Source organism: Apium graveolens, chromosome 4 (genome assembly GCF_009905375.1).
Source record: "Apium graveolens cultivar Ventura chromosome 4, ASM990537v1, whole genome shotgun sequence".
Lineage (NCBI taxonomy): Eukaryota > Viridiplantae > Streptophyta > Magnoliopsida > Apiales > Apiaceae > Apium > Apium graveolens.
In genome coordinates, this window is record NC_133650.1 from 121,997,919 (window position 1) to 122,011,857 (window position 13,939).

General features: G+C 34.8%; 1 protein-coding gene across 1 annotated transcript; it reads left to right on the plus strand.

The window, feature by feature from the left end:
- Positions 1–4,601: 4,601 nt before the first annotated feature.
- On the plus strand, positions 4,602–13,200 carry LOC141716878 (WD40 repeat-containing protein HOS15-like). Its single transcript, XM_074519040.1, has 14 exons — positions 4,602–5,011; positions 5,680–5,825; positions 6,261–6,609; positions 7,083–7,171; positions 7,255–7,301; positions 8,195–8,345; positions 8,642–8,702; positions 9,702–9,860; positions 9,957–10,075; positions 10,567–10,641; positions 10,794–10,847; positions 10,952–11,025; positions 12,125–12,199; positions 12,737–13,200. Exons 1-14 carry the CDS (start codon positions 4,951–4,953, stop codon positions 12,954–12,956), a joined length of 1,680 nt encoding a protein of 559 aa, XP_074375141.1. The 5' UTR covers positions 4,602–4,950; the 3' UTR covers positions 12,957–13,200.
- The last annotated feature ends 739 nt before the right edge of the window (positions 13,201–13,939 follow it).

Sequence of the window (13,939 nt, forward strand, 5' to 3'; positions counted from 1 at the left end):
TCAATCAACTTATCTTCTAACATAGCATTTCTATTACTTAAAAACAGATTGTTCTCTTTAATCCTACTATTTTCTTTAGCAAGAGATTTAAGAGACACACGCAAATGATACAATTCAGTAGACATGTCATTAAAAGCATCATTGCACTCTTCTTTAGTAAGTTGTGTTACATCAGTAGTGATTACCTGAGTTGTTACCTGATTGCTTGATGAACTAACTTCATTTTCCTCAGAATCAGCCATGAGAGCTAAGTTGACATACTCCACATCTTCATTCTCTTCCTCTCCATCAGCTGCCCAATCTTTTTCTTGAGTAATGAAAGCCCTTTCCTTTTGCTTGAGCAGATCAAAATATTTCTTCTTGTAATCTACTTGGTCAAATTTCTTCTTTTCAGAAGTTGGCTTTCTGCACTCACTTGCAAAGTGTCCACTTATAACACAATTGAAACACTTGAACTTTGATTTGTCCATCATGTTCTTATGAGGTTTAGTGGCTCTAGTGTTTTTCTTAAACTTCATCTTTGCAAATCTCCTGGACAGAAATGCAAGATGCTCATCAACACTATCAGAGTCATCTTGACTGGAGTTGTCTTCATTCTCAGCAACTTGCTCTTTTCCTTTGCTTGATTCCTGATATCTTGTACCATCTTTGGAGTTTGATGTAGATCTCACAGTTTCTTGTCTGCATTCCCTCTCATTTTCAGCTACCAATGCAACTGAACTTCCTTTCTTTCTCCCCTTCTCCAATACCTCATCCTGTTCCAACTCTAGTTCATAAGTCTTCAAGATTCCATATAATCTTTCAAGAGTGAAGTCCTTATAATCCTGAGAGTTTCTTAAGGAGACAGTCATGGGTTTCCATTCCTTTGGCAAGGATCTTAAGAATTTAAGATTTGAATCCTTCACCTGGTACACTCTACCATACAGCTTCAATCCATTCAACAGCTTTTGGAATCTGTTAAATGTGTCATTTAAAGATTCATTTTCTTCAAAATGAAAATACTCATACTGTTGAATGAGAAGCTGCATCTTGTTCTCTTTTACTTGTTCTGTACCTTCACACAACAGCTGAACTGTGTCCCAAACCTCTTTGGCAGTTGAGCAATTTATCACATTATCAAACATATCATTGTCAAGACCATTAAACAAAATGTTCATAGCCTTCTTATCCTTGTGGACTTCTTCTGTGTCTTCCATTGTCCATTCTGCTCTAGGTTTTGGAATGGACTGACCAACAGCAATTGTGGCCGTAGCAACTGTGGCTACTTTGTGGGGAATGTGAGGACCATTCTCAATACAGTTTACATAACCTTCATCTTGGGAGAGTAGATGAAGGTGCATTTTCACCTTCCAGTGGTGATAACTGTCTCTGTCAAGAACTGAGATTTTTACTCCAATATCCTTCTTACTCATCTTTGTTAGATTCCAAGATCTTTAAACTCTTTGTTTGTCAAGAGCCTGCTCTGATACCAATTGTTATTTCTAGAGAACTAACAATGAGATTTACAGAAGGGGGGTTGAATGTAAATCTCAAAACTTTTTCAAGTTTTGAGCAGTTTATAAAGACTGTGTGTTCAAGATGAACAAGTGTGTGAATTGCTTTAAGCTGATACAGACAGATATATATTCAAACACAAATGTAAAGAATACAATAAACCTTTAAAAACTTTTCTGGTGGATTTGTTGTTCCACAAGAGATGGTATTTCAGAAATTCTGTGATCTGAGAATTTGATCACAGCTGCATCCTAGTACAAACTAGATAATTTTTCTCTCAAGATTTTTCTAAACAGCTCTGGAAAAATTCTTATCTAATTACTAGCTACTACTTGGTTTATATATTACCAAGTTTACAAGTGAAGACAAGGATATATAAAATAATAAAGTAAGATCTCCACTTGTTTCTTCTCCAGTTCACTCCAGTACTTTGTTGACTTAATGTCTCTTTATACTAGAGTAGAACGGCTGCTTTTTCTGATGTTCCTGAAATTAGGCTGCCACATTTCAGTTATCTCTGTTCACCCACGTGCCTCTGTTTGTAGGTACAACTACCACTTATCAACGGTTAATCAACAGAACATCCGTTGAAGCTTTCATCCGTTGATGCACTCATCCGTTGAAGGATGTTATCCGTTGAAGCTTTAGAGACATCCGTTGAAGCTTAGCTTCTCATCCGTTGAAGGTCTTTAAGTCATCCGTTGATACCACTTCATTTATACAAAATTACAAGGCATGAAATATTTACAATTGGCCTTCCTATCTGCATATCTTCTAGTAGTCAACATGACTCATAGTTTCTCTCAACTTCTAAGAATTACATCTTAAATACAGAGACTGAAATATGCTACAACACTAGACTTATTTCTAAGTAAAGCTACACCATCAACGGATAGCCAAAGTGGTCTTATCCGTTGAGGCTACAGACACTGAATTTCTACTTAAGTGTTTTGTTAAACATATCATCAAACTAATGCACATATATTCCTAACAGATATAACCCCGCGAGAATAGAAAGAAGGCCATTACTGGCGAATACAAACGAACTAAACTGGACATAAGTTCGCATCTATACCCTGCTGATCAGCCAGGATACAGTGTAGATCTATATCCCACTATATAGATCCAGTCGGGCACCCAGGCACTACAGCCCATCTCAAGGATTTAATGAATTCAAATAAAAAGGATAATCAAGAATCGAAATGATATATGAACAAGAGAATCAAAAGAGTACAAGCGTGATAGGAATCTGAAGAAATATCACTATTCTGAAAATAGAATAGGGGAAAAACTTGCCTTCTGCGCGACTCACTGCAATTAAGTCACATTCGTCTATCACCGACTCAACCTGCCATGCTGACTTAGCTTATGTCTGATTTGGAGGTCAGAATCACGTTCAAATCTCCGGTTGTAATCAAGAACACCAAACCCTAATTCTGAGAAATTGGGGACTTTTCTGAATTTTTATAATTAATTAGTAATTAATTAATAGAAATTAGGCTATTTATACTATGAAAAATAATACCCCTAAATAAAATTAAGGAGCTAATTACACTCCTAATAAAAATATTTGGCCCTAATTTTTATAATTTTTGAGTATTAAAATTTAATTTATAATTATTTTATATATACAATATATATGGCAAAATTTTTCAAAAATTGTGAATAATGCAAAAATACAAAGAAATGGTATAAATAAAAGTCCTATAATTAAAATAAAAATGTGATTTTTGTGGGGGTTTTAACACCCAATGGGGCCCGGAAAAATCATTTTTCGCAAAATGAGAAAATTTATAAAATGCCTAGGTGTTCAGAATAATGCAATGGTACAAGCCGTTTGATGAAAAATAAGGCCCATTATTTTATTTGAAATACTTGTTTTAAAATCATGGTTCGGGCCGTAAAACGTTTGGAATGAAAGCGATAAATGCAAAATAAAATATCTGGAAAATATCTTAAATATATCGGAATGACACAGAATGCACGTAACACGTAGCAATTAGGGTTTGACAGATAATTACACATAAATGACACATTAACACACATAATTTATTATAAATATGATATAATACAGACATAAATTTTCCAGACGTTACAATTGTTCATAATTTATTTAATAATTTATTTTTGAAATTAAATCTGGCTAGTTTCGGTAGGTGGGTCCCTTTGTTAATTTGTGACAATTTTTCCGTCGTAAGAAACCAGTTACGACGATATTTAGCTTGTGAAGAAATTTGTACTAATGACGAAATGTGTACTTGTGCCAAATTGGAACTTGCGAAATAATTGATACTTATGACGAAATGTTTATTTGTGACGAAAATCTGAACTTAAGACTTGAGTAAAAACGTCGAATATTTTTCGTCGCAACTTGGGCCAATTGTGACGAATTGTAGTGTAAAAATTCCGTCGTAAATGGACATATTTCTTATAATGATAACCATAATAAAAGTAAATATTTACCATAATAAATAATTTTTATAATAGATTGCCATAGATATCGATAATTTGAGACGTTTTGGCGGGCACAATGTGAATACGGAAGTCTGACAAGAGCTGTATTGCAAATATTTGGATGTGTTTTGCTGAACAAATAACATCCGGGCACAAAATTTAAAATAATAATAATTTTGCCATTTTTTTTATTATTATATTATAATAATAATAATTATTATTATTATTCCTTAATTTAGTTTTTTATTATATTTAGAAAATCTTCAATGATTTTGGTTAAAAGATTGGCTAAAATTTTATAAAATGCTGATTATATAAGATTTGATTAACCACTAAAATAGCGTACTTTCATTGAAAATAAGAATTGGTTATATTTTAAAAATTATATGTTATCTTATTTCAAGTTGTTATTAATAGAATATATTAGTTTAATATATTGAATTTTTTTTTACTATATTGCTAGTCTTTAGTCTTTACTCGTTCAGATATTGAAGGTTTAAATATCTACATTGATATTGAAGAAGTCAATATCTGAACAAATATTTGGTTCCACCTGAAGTCCTTATCAAGTGTATACAAAAAGGACTTCGGTATTTAGAGTGGGAAGCCAAGTTGAGCAGTGTTAGTATGCCTATACAAGGATGTTTATTTAGTTGGTGTCTTGCTCCTCTTGAAAGAAAAGATCCTGAGACTTTTTATCTTCAAGAGAATGACACGCCCTGGATATGCTACTTGGCAGAGCACGCCTTCGGGACATGCACCCTGGGCTGGGGGCGTGTGCGTGCCTGGCTCCTCGGGCCCACCACCAGGTGGCTCCTGTGGGTTGCGCAACAACACACTCTGGCTACATCCCCCGCCTAGTGGTGTGCGCTTGTGTGTGTGACCAATGTGTTTATATAAACAAAGCAACACTAACTAGGGTTTTCATCATATCACATATCTCTCTCAGCCTCTCGCATCCTCTGAATAATTCAATACAATCCAGGCCCTCAGTCGAAGAAAATGGTTGAGATCACTGCTCTTGAATTGAATTTCCTTATCTTCCGTTACCTCGAAGGCTCAGGTCCATTTCTACACACACTCCTCTTATATCTTTCTCCATTTCCAGTGTTTTTATTTATCATTTCTGTTGTTTTTATAGCTGCCTCGGTAATTCTGATGTTATATATGTAGAATTATATAATTGCAATGGATGCTACTTGATTTAAGTTGTTTCTGATGTTATCCTTCCGAATTTTTTAAGTTGTTTCTGAAATAATTAATCTCGGTCTGTTAAATTAATTGAAACTTGCATCTGTAATTACATAAGTTTGTACACCTGCGTTTCACTTTGTTGAACCTGATGCTCCGTTTGGTTGGAGAGAGAATTGAATGGAAAGAAATGATAGATCGAAACAGACTTTTAAGGGGAAGGAAGGATGTATGTAAGAAATCATAGATGAAACAGACTTTTAATGCTCCATTTGTTATAACGAAGATTGTAAAGAGAATGAGTAGGAAGGAGAATGAAGCATTCTTTCTTCAATTGGCGGTTTTGAGCTTTAATTTACAAATAAAACACCACATAAGTGCCTACTGTTTCCTTTTACCCTTGATCATAACGTGGTTCACTAAAAGTTTCCTATTATAAGTCCTTCAAGATAATTGTTGACCTGTAGTGGTACTTCATGTACTTTGCCTGTCTTCTCTTGTATCTTATATTGAATTTATTTACTATCATACTTATTGCAGGTCTGACCCACTCAGCTTTCAATTTTAGATGCGAGGCAGGTCTCATTGATTGCCCAATCGACAGAGATACGGTTCCACCTGAAGCTCTTATCAAGTGTATACAAAAAGGACTTCAGTATCTAGAGTTGGAAGCCAACTTGAGCAGTGTTAGTATGCCTATACAAGGATGTTTATTTAGTTGGTGCTTGCATTCTATACACTATTTCTTTTGCACTTCTTGCTCCTCTTCAAAGAAAAGATCCTGAGACTTTTTATCTTCAACTGTTCAAATTTATTCTATTTCACTAGCACAGTAATGCCAGTATCCCAAAAATAGCCTAGGAGGAGGCAAAAATATGCCTCAATTTTACATAATTAGATAGTTTGGCGTTTTCCCGGAGCCGTCATGGAATATTGGCAAAATTAGAAAACTAATAAGAGATAACAAGTAAACTGTTCTGTAAACTGCTTTTTAGTTGATATATTTATATAATGAACAGTGATTAACAGGAGCAAGTACGCATGTTGAATGCGCGAACCCGGAATAATAATATTAATAAATGCTAATTAAAGCTGACTGCTGCTTGTTTGAAACTTCGCAGAGGGAAAATGATATGGGTGAAGATTTCTCAGTTATTCGGCCTCTGGATCTCATCACAAAGGATGTCGATGAGTTGAAGCAAATGGTAATGGAGAGAAGGGAAAATCACCAGAAGCGTGTGGTCAAGGTGATTAACAAGCAGCATGAAGCTTCATCTAGGAAATCTGTGAGTGGAAACCAAGAAGATGTTGAATATGAGCAATGCAGGCGACCTAAGCAAAAATCTGGTCGGAAAGACGAAAATATTCGGAAAGGTCCAAAGAAGCGCAGAAACCAAATATCAACTGCTGATGATGAACTGAAACGGTCTGGGGATCACACAGAGACAAATATGGTTACTGCCTATCAAGGTAATGCATTTATCAAAGACAAACAAATTGAATCTTTGGTGGTAAATTTGTTTTGCTAAACTTATTTTCTTTGAAGAACTATTAATCTGTTCTTCTGATGCCATAATCTTGGAATGCTGGACATGAAAATAATGAAATCATTATATTTGAATGTGTGTGCCTGCGCGCCTACTTTGAGTACCGACTTTTGAAAGATAAGTTATTTTCCTTTGGCCTTGGGGTATAGTAATAAATAGTTATATAAAGAAAATCTTCGCAAGCAAGAAATGTATTAGGCATGTGGAAGCCGAAATGGCCACAAATAAGGTGATCTGATAGTATAAACTATGTACCTTAAAGTTCAGTTGAGACAGTCAGGTACCCCAGTTACCTCTCTTTTATGCATATAAATCTTGTTCTGTTCTCTTTAATATTTACATATGCAACCCAAAGATTGAAGTGGACGTAAATATTCATACCTTTGGTTTATATAGGTACTCAACGTATGGATATTACAACCACCACAACACCTTATGCATGTGGAGACTTAAATGTCATGATTTTGGAAGGACATGATCGTGAGGTGTGTACACCACATTTCATCTTGTATGCTATTTTTATATATATATCTTTAAAACAACACTAACAATCGTATCTATATTGTAGGTTTGCGCTTGTTCTTGGGCTCCAACTGGATCACTTCTAGCATCTGGGTGAGTTTTTCATTTCAAGTTAGTTTTATTGGAGATTGATTTATTCTATTATATTACTTTAATGCTGAACAAGTGTCATTAGTTGGTATCTTACATTTCCTTCTATGATTATTACATCTTACTATCTTAGGCTACCAGTTGTAGTGCACAAATTACCAGCACTGCATTTTAAACTTAAGTACTGTCACAAAAATTGTTAGCCTTCCATACACATATCATTTTGGACTGATTGCTTGAAATTATTAGGCTTATGTGGCACCATAAGTCCAATTTGTCTTGGAAATTTTTCCCCCTTATGCCCCCTTTTCCAGGTTCGGCCCTTCCATTTGCACCACCTTTTTTTCTAAAAAATATGGCATGTGCTCATTCTTGGGTGGTTACATGCCATGATGCCACATTCGGCAAAACTTTATTTCTTAATGATTCAATATCAAAAAGTAAAATAATGATTCCCTAAATTTAACATTTAAATTTTAGGATCAGATTCTACTTGTATTTAAAATAATAGATATTTAGATCTCATGATAAAACAGTTATATCCTAATTCACATGCAATTATATCTTATGTATCCAGAATTGGGATATGAAACTTGACCTTGTTATCAAGAGAAGATGGCATCAACTAGGCTACAATGCTAGGGATAGCCTTATCATTTACTATTTTATGTTGTAAATAAGCACGACTCGACTGGACTATGTATGTACGAATGCTTATCTCGTATATCACCTTGACAAGGCGATGCTGGAATTACAAATTTGCATTACTAAGCTTTATGGTTACAGTATTGTGGTGCTTTTACTTGATTGGAAATCCAACAGGTGAAAGCATTAGGTTAAAATATTTATATTCTGAATAAAGGAACTTCCTTCATTTTCCACATCTCTCTATCTAGGTCTGCGGATTCAACAACTCGGATATGGAATGTGGCAGATGCGATTAATAGAGGAAAATCAGGACATGGCAATCCAAATGTGCGTGTACTCGAGCATGTTAAGGGGAGACGAAGTGATAGGCGCAGATCCATTGCATCGGTTGATTGGAATGTAAGTATTAAAATAATTTTTTGGATGATTGCGTTGATAATAATAATGTTAATAAAATAACAACATCTTATTGAGTTCGCTGAGATGTGTGAATGCTATTTAGTAAATTTTATAGCACAGTTCTAGATGTTAGTATTGTTGTTTACTGAGATGCTCTCCGTTATTGTTTTCATTGTTTATTGTTGTTTATGGTCATGGGGTTTAGCCCAGTTCTAGACGTTAATTAGTATTTTTGTTCTTACTTATATTCCTTTCTGTAATAATTGGTGGTTTAATTGTGCATACCTTTATTTCAGGGCGATGGTTCTCTACTTGCAGCTTCCTATGAGGGACACGCTAGAATCTGGACTTCAGATGGTTAGTTGTAATCTATATTCTATGAAAGTTTTGTAGTTTTGACTGGTTATAATTTGTCCACAAAAAACCACTTGAGACATTAGGAAGGAAGAAATTTACTCTCCTATTTGATTCTTTTATCTTGTTTTTTAAATATATATCTATTATTGATTGTCTAAGATCTTACATCCATATTTGTAGCTAAAATCAAAGATATCATTGTAGGTAGTGTTGGGAAATATGTTGACGGTCATACCTAAGCAGTAACTAAGCATCTAGCACTGATTCTTCTAGCTACACAGACACAGATAAAATTGAATAAATAAATCTAAGCACTACAATCTATTATAGTGATTTTAGGCTGTCATTTGTGCTCAATTCAGACCTTCTCCCTCCCTACTTGCATTTAAATGGTAAATAAATTAATAGGAATTGTTGGTTGTCTGTATCAGTAATTGACTGTCAGGTAGGTGCAATTTATTTGTATATTCCACAACAAGAGCACGCTTAAACCTTTCCAAGTCATGCGATACTCCCTCCCTCCCTCCCTCCCTCCCTCCCTCTCTCTCTCTCTCTCTCTCTCTCTCCCCCTCCCTCTCCCCCCTCTCTCTCACAAACACATACACAAGTCATAAGTAAACCTTTCCAAGTCATGAAACTCCAATAGGGAGGCACCCAAGTGTGCCATGCCAGATAGATTTTGGCACCCCTAATAGAGATGCTCTTATTTCCCTGGTTTTAACATTAACAATATTAAATTGTATTCTTGTGATGCGGTTTATATTAGCTATGTAAAATTCTGTGAAGCTGTCAGGCCTATAATAAACAAAAATATTTTTATGTCTTGGATGTGTTTGAATAACCTATTCATTTGCAGTTTTAAACTTGTTGTCAGTGTGTTCTTGCTACTTTTATAACTATCGAATTTATTCTTGATTTAATATGCACAGATTTTAGTTCATTGTTTTATGACTGTATAAGTATTTCTCTGCTTAGTTCATTGTTGGATTTTCTTTCCAGGTGAACTAAGGAGTACTCTTAGAAAACATAAGGAAGACGTAGTCTCTATAAAGTGGAACAGGAAGGGTAATTATGTTCTTACAGGAAGCTTGGATACAACCGCCATTGTGTGGGATGTTAAGAAAAATGATCTGATACAGCATTTTGAATTGCATTCAGGTATTTTTAGAAAATATAATTAGTGATTATTAATATTAATCTGGATTGAGTAATGTTATTAGGCAAGTACGAATTTAAAAGCTAATGTTTATGCAGGTCGAGTGCTTGACATTGATTGGCGAGACGATGTATCCTTTGCAGCCTCGACAGAGATACTGATTCATGTTTGCAAGATTGGAAAGAACTGTCCCGTTAAAACTTTCCTTGGTCATGAGGTATTATTCGTGTCAAGCATTCATGCCTTGTGTCTTGCTATGCTAGGTCTTAGAAGTTCTATGTTAGATCTGGATCATGAAAGTTTAATTTTAGTATTGCTATCGTGGATCTCAAAGCAATTTACCTTTCCTTTTATAAAGATTTATGAATATGTAATATTTGCTAACCGGGAAACTTTACACTTCTTTTAAATGAGGGCCCAGAATCGGAAATAGAGTATTTTTTAGCAATAAAGTTGTATTTTTCATGAAAACTGGGACCCAAAAGAATCACACTGAAACTTAGTAGCTTTGTGATATACTGATTCTACATTGGGTCCACAAATTTTACAAGTTAAAATTGTGTAACATGAAATATTAGAGGACTCGTATTAATATTATCGCTGCATCACAGTTCTTAAACGGCGAACAATGCTTTTCCAGTTGCCATCCGAACAAAGCTCATGTTACTGTTAAGGGGCTTATGTTTTTTACTTCTTTTTTAATTCCAGAGTGAAATTAATAGCGTCAGATGGGATCCGACAGGCTCGCTGCTAGCCTCTAGCTCCGATGACACCACCGTAAAGGTTACCTGCTTGCAAAAAAATTTCTTTCCTATCTGCCTGTGCAATTTTTTAATTATAATGGCATGTACTTTTGGATACCTTGAAAGGCTAGAATACACAGGTTTAGTTCATAATACTCAATATTTGCCTCTTGATTTGTGATTGTGATGCAGATATGGAGTTTGAAACAGGACAACTGCATTCATGATTTTAGGGAGCATAGAAAGGTACAGTGAAGTATTCAATTTTTCATTGGGTCTCCAATTGTAACTTTCTATGTATAATAGTTTAGCAACGCGGCTTGGCCAGTAATTGAGATCTACTTCTGCAGGAGGTTTTAATCAGCAGATGGAGTCCCACTGGACAAGGCACAAGCAATCCTAATAAGCAACTTGTGTTGGCAAGGTATGTTGTTCTTGACCACCAACTTAATAGTAAAAGTGTAAAGCTGAATAAAAACCCGGGTTTTAACTTTTCAGTACTGTTAACATAGCATGACATCTTTCTTAGAATGGAACTGGTTTCAGGTGGTGACTAGGGTTTGGTCGCTGTTAACCCACTTAATTTATCTGGAAATTATTCTAGTTGACCTGCTATCTGGCAATTTCAATTTCATTCTTTTTACATTGGTTAATTAATCATATATGTGTGTAATATCTCTTAAGGTAGGAATTACTTATGCTGCGGTTTTGGTTAAACTTATCGAGTGAAATCGTGGGATAAAACTGACTATATGTAATGCTACATTATGAAATATGGTTGGTGGAGCACAATTGTATATATGAAACAGTTCAAACAGTCAAAGCTGATACGTATAATAAAAATTGTAACTAACATCATTTTCTGCAAGCAAACTTTGAAGGTGTTTACTGTTTACAGTACGGTCCCATTTCCGCTACATTTTTAAATATATCTGTACATTCAATAGAGAGCAGAAAGACAGTGTTGGAAGGGAGAAGGAAAGAGGTGAAGAAATCTCAGGAAATTGTGTGCAAGGATGATCATCCCAGGCCTATATTCCTGTGGACTGTAATCCCGTCAACAAAAATTCTCCCACAGGAAGGAAAGGGCATGTTGCCTAAGCACTGCCACTTTGGTTCCTAACCTGGCATCATAAATAGGACAAAAAAAGTAATGGATATGGTATCGCAGCAATTTATAATAAAACCAAGAAAATATAATATTATCATGTAGATTAGGACATGTTCCGGTAGGAGATTTTGTTTAATTCTTATTACAGTCATCTTTTTCTAACCACTGGATCCTGGGACTAGTTGTACCATGCCAGGTTTGTTGAAGCAAACATGGAATAAGTTGTCCTGAGCTAAATTCCCAAAAACAAGCATGATGTTGGTAGTAATGAGGGGATTGTGAGACTAAACATCTTCAAAATTCATGGGGAATATCTTTATGACCTAAATAATAGCTTATCTTTCTCTCCTTTTTTCCTTGGCTTGCTTCGCTCATCAATTTTAGTTTCTGTTTGCCTAAATAAAATTTTCAGTGCATCATTTGACTCAACAGTGAAGATGTGGGATGTTGAGCAGGGGAAACTTATCTGCAACTTTAATGGCCACAGGTACCAGTTTTAATCGACTTTTGCTTCGCATATGTATGGTTTATTGTCTTTTTACTTGACATGTTAGTTGCATCGTTGTGGGTACAATCTGCTTCTCGAAAAATATGTAGATTCTGGAAAAGATAATTATCTGTTTGTATATTAAAAACATTAACATAATACTTGTAATAATTATCTGTTGTAGCAGTCCTACATGTATATATAGTATCTTCAGTTTTGATTTCGATTTGTACTAGTTTATCTTGATTAGTTAAACTTCATTACATATAGAGTTCTTAATTAGTTAATTGCCCATCGAAATGGACAAAAAAGGAAGCCAGTAATATCAACTAAATTCACTTCTATTGCAGTTTATGATTTTGATGCAAATCTTAAAGATTTGGTAACCTTTTCGATCCATTAGTGTAAATAATTTCTCTGTATAGTAGTGTTGCCTTCTAGTTTTCAAGTTTTTATAAAAATGCTACTGTTTTAAAGGATTATATGCGGAATTGCCCAGACTAACGTTTAACTGGTGAATACAAATTGAATTGTTAGGGATGCTGTATACTCTATGGCTTTTAGCCCTGATGGCGAGTACTTGGCGAGTGGATCAAAGGACAACTCTCTGAACATATGGTCAGTGAGAACGGGAAAGATTGTCAAATCATATGCTGGTAAAGGGATCGTATTTGAGGTCTCCTGGAACAAAGAAGGTGATAAGGTTGCAGCTTGTAACAACAGAAACGAAGTTTTTGTTTTGGATTTCAGAATGTAGGCGCAACCTTTTGTACAACTGCAATCCAATTGAGAATAGTCCTGCTCTTTGTAGAATTTTGCTTCATGCAGCCCCGCGGCTTTCTATCAACTGTAGGTCAATATTATTAGAAATGGAAAAAAAAATGTAACCATAGTTGATTAGAAATGCATTGTAATGTAAGATAGCAGTAACCGTAGTTGTATAAACGGAAGAGAACTGTACATGTATTCTTATAGATCGCAGTAAGTCTGCTCTTTAAAAATCTACGGTTACATTGAGTATGTACATGGGTAGATTATGCAGACTTGTTCAGAGGTTTTTTTGATTGTTTCTGGCTAAATTTGCGGGGATTATAGAAAATATCTTGGGCGTGAGATCCGGGAACACCAAACATTCTAGCTTCGTGTGCTGCCACAGTGCCACAAACTACTAACTTGTCTTGTGTCTCCCATTGCTTCCAAAATGTTGTTTCCTGTGCATGTATTGACTTGAGTACAGAAAATTCTGCACCCCACATGTCTTATGTTTTATCTGCTGGTTTGCATGCCTAGATACCAGCCCATCAACTACAGGTAAGTTGTGACTTGAACCTGCATCACAAAATTTTTATGCAAGTAAAATACATTATCATACTATTATAATTTTTATCAGAGGCTAGTCACAATATTTTAATTATTCTCCCCAAATTTCAATCAGAGAAAACTTTCACTAATATAATAACAGACTACTTCAAATATTTTGGTTAATTTTTTTTATTGATTTGTTCATTCTAAAATCATTTTTTGGTATAATTTTTCCGAAACCTTTAACTAGTCAACTCCAATATTTTATAAAGAGTAAATTATAGATGTGTTGGTGAACTTTACTGTTTTTACGTTTTGATAGCCAGAATTTCAAATTTATAATATAGTGACTAAATATTATTTTTATATTTAAAAAATATGGTTAAGGGATACTTTTTCGAGAAAAAAAGTTAACGTTTGTTGTTTGAAAATAACATT

Coding starts and splice junctions, on each gene's coding strand:
- LOC141716878 (XM_074519040.1), top strand. CDS start 4,951: ATGGTTGAGATCACTGCTCTTGAATTGAATTTCCTTATCTTCCGTTAC. Junction 5,826..6,260: donor TGGAAGCCAACTTGAGCAGT/GTTAGTATGCCT, acceptor GAAACTTCGCAG/AGGGAAAATGATATGGGTGA. Junction 7,172..7,254: donor TGGAAGGACATGATCGTGAG/GTGTGTACACCA, acceptor TCTATATTGTAG/GTTTGCGCTTGTTCTTGGGC.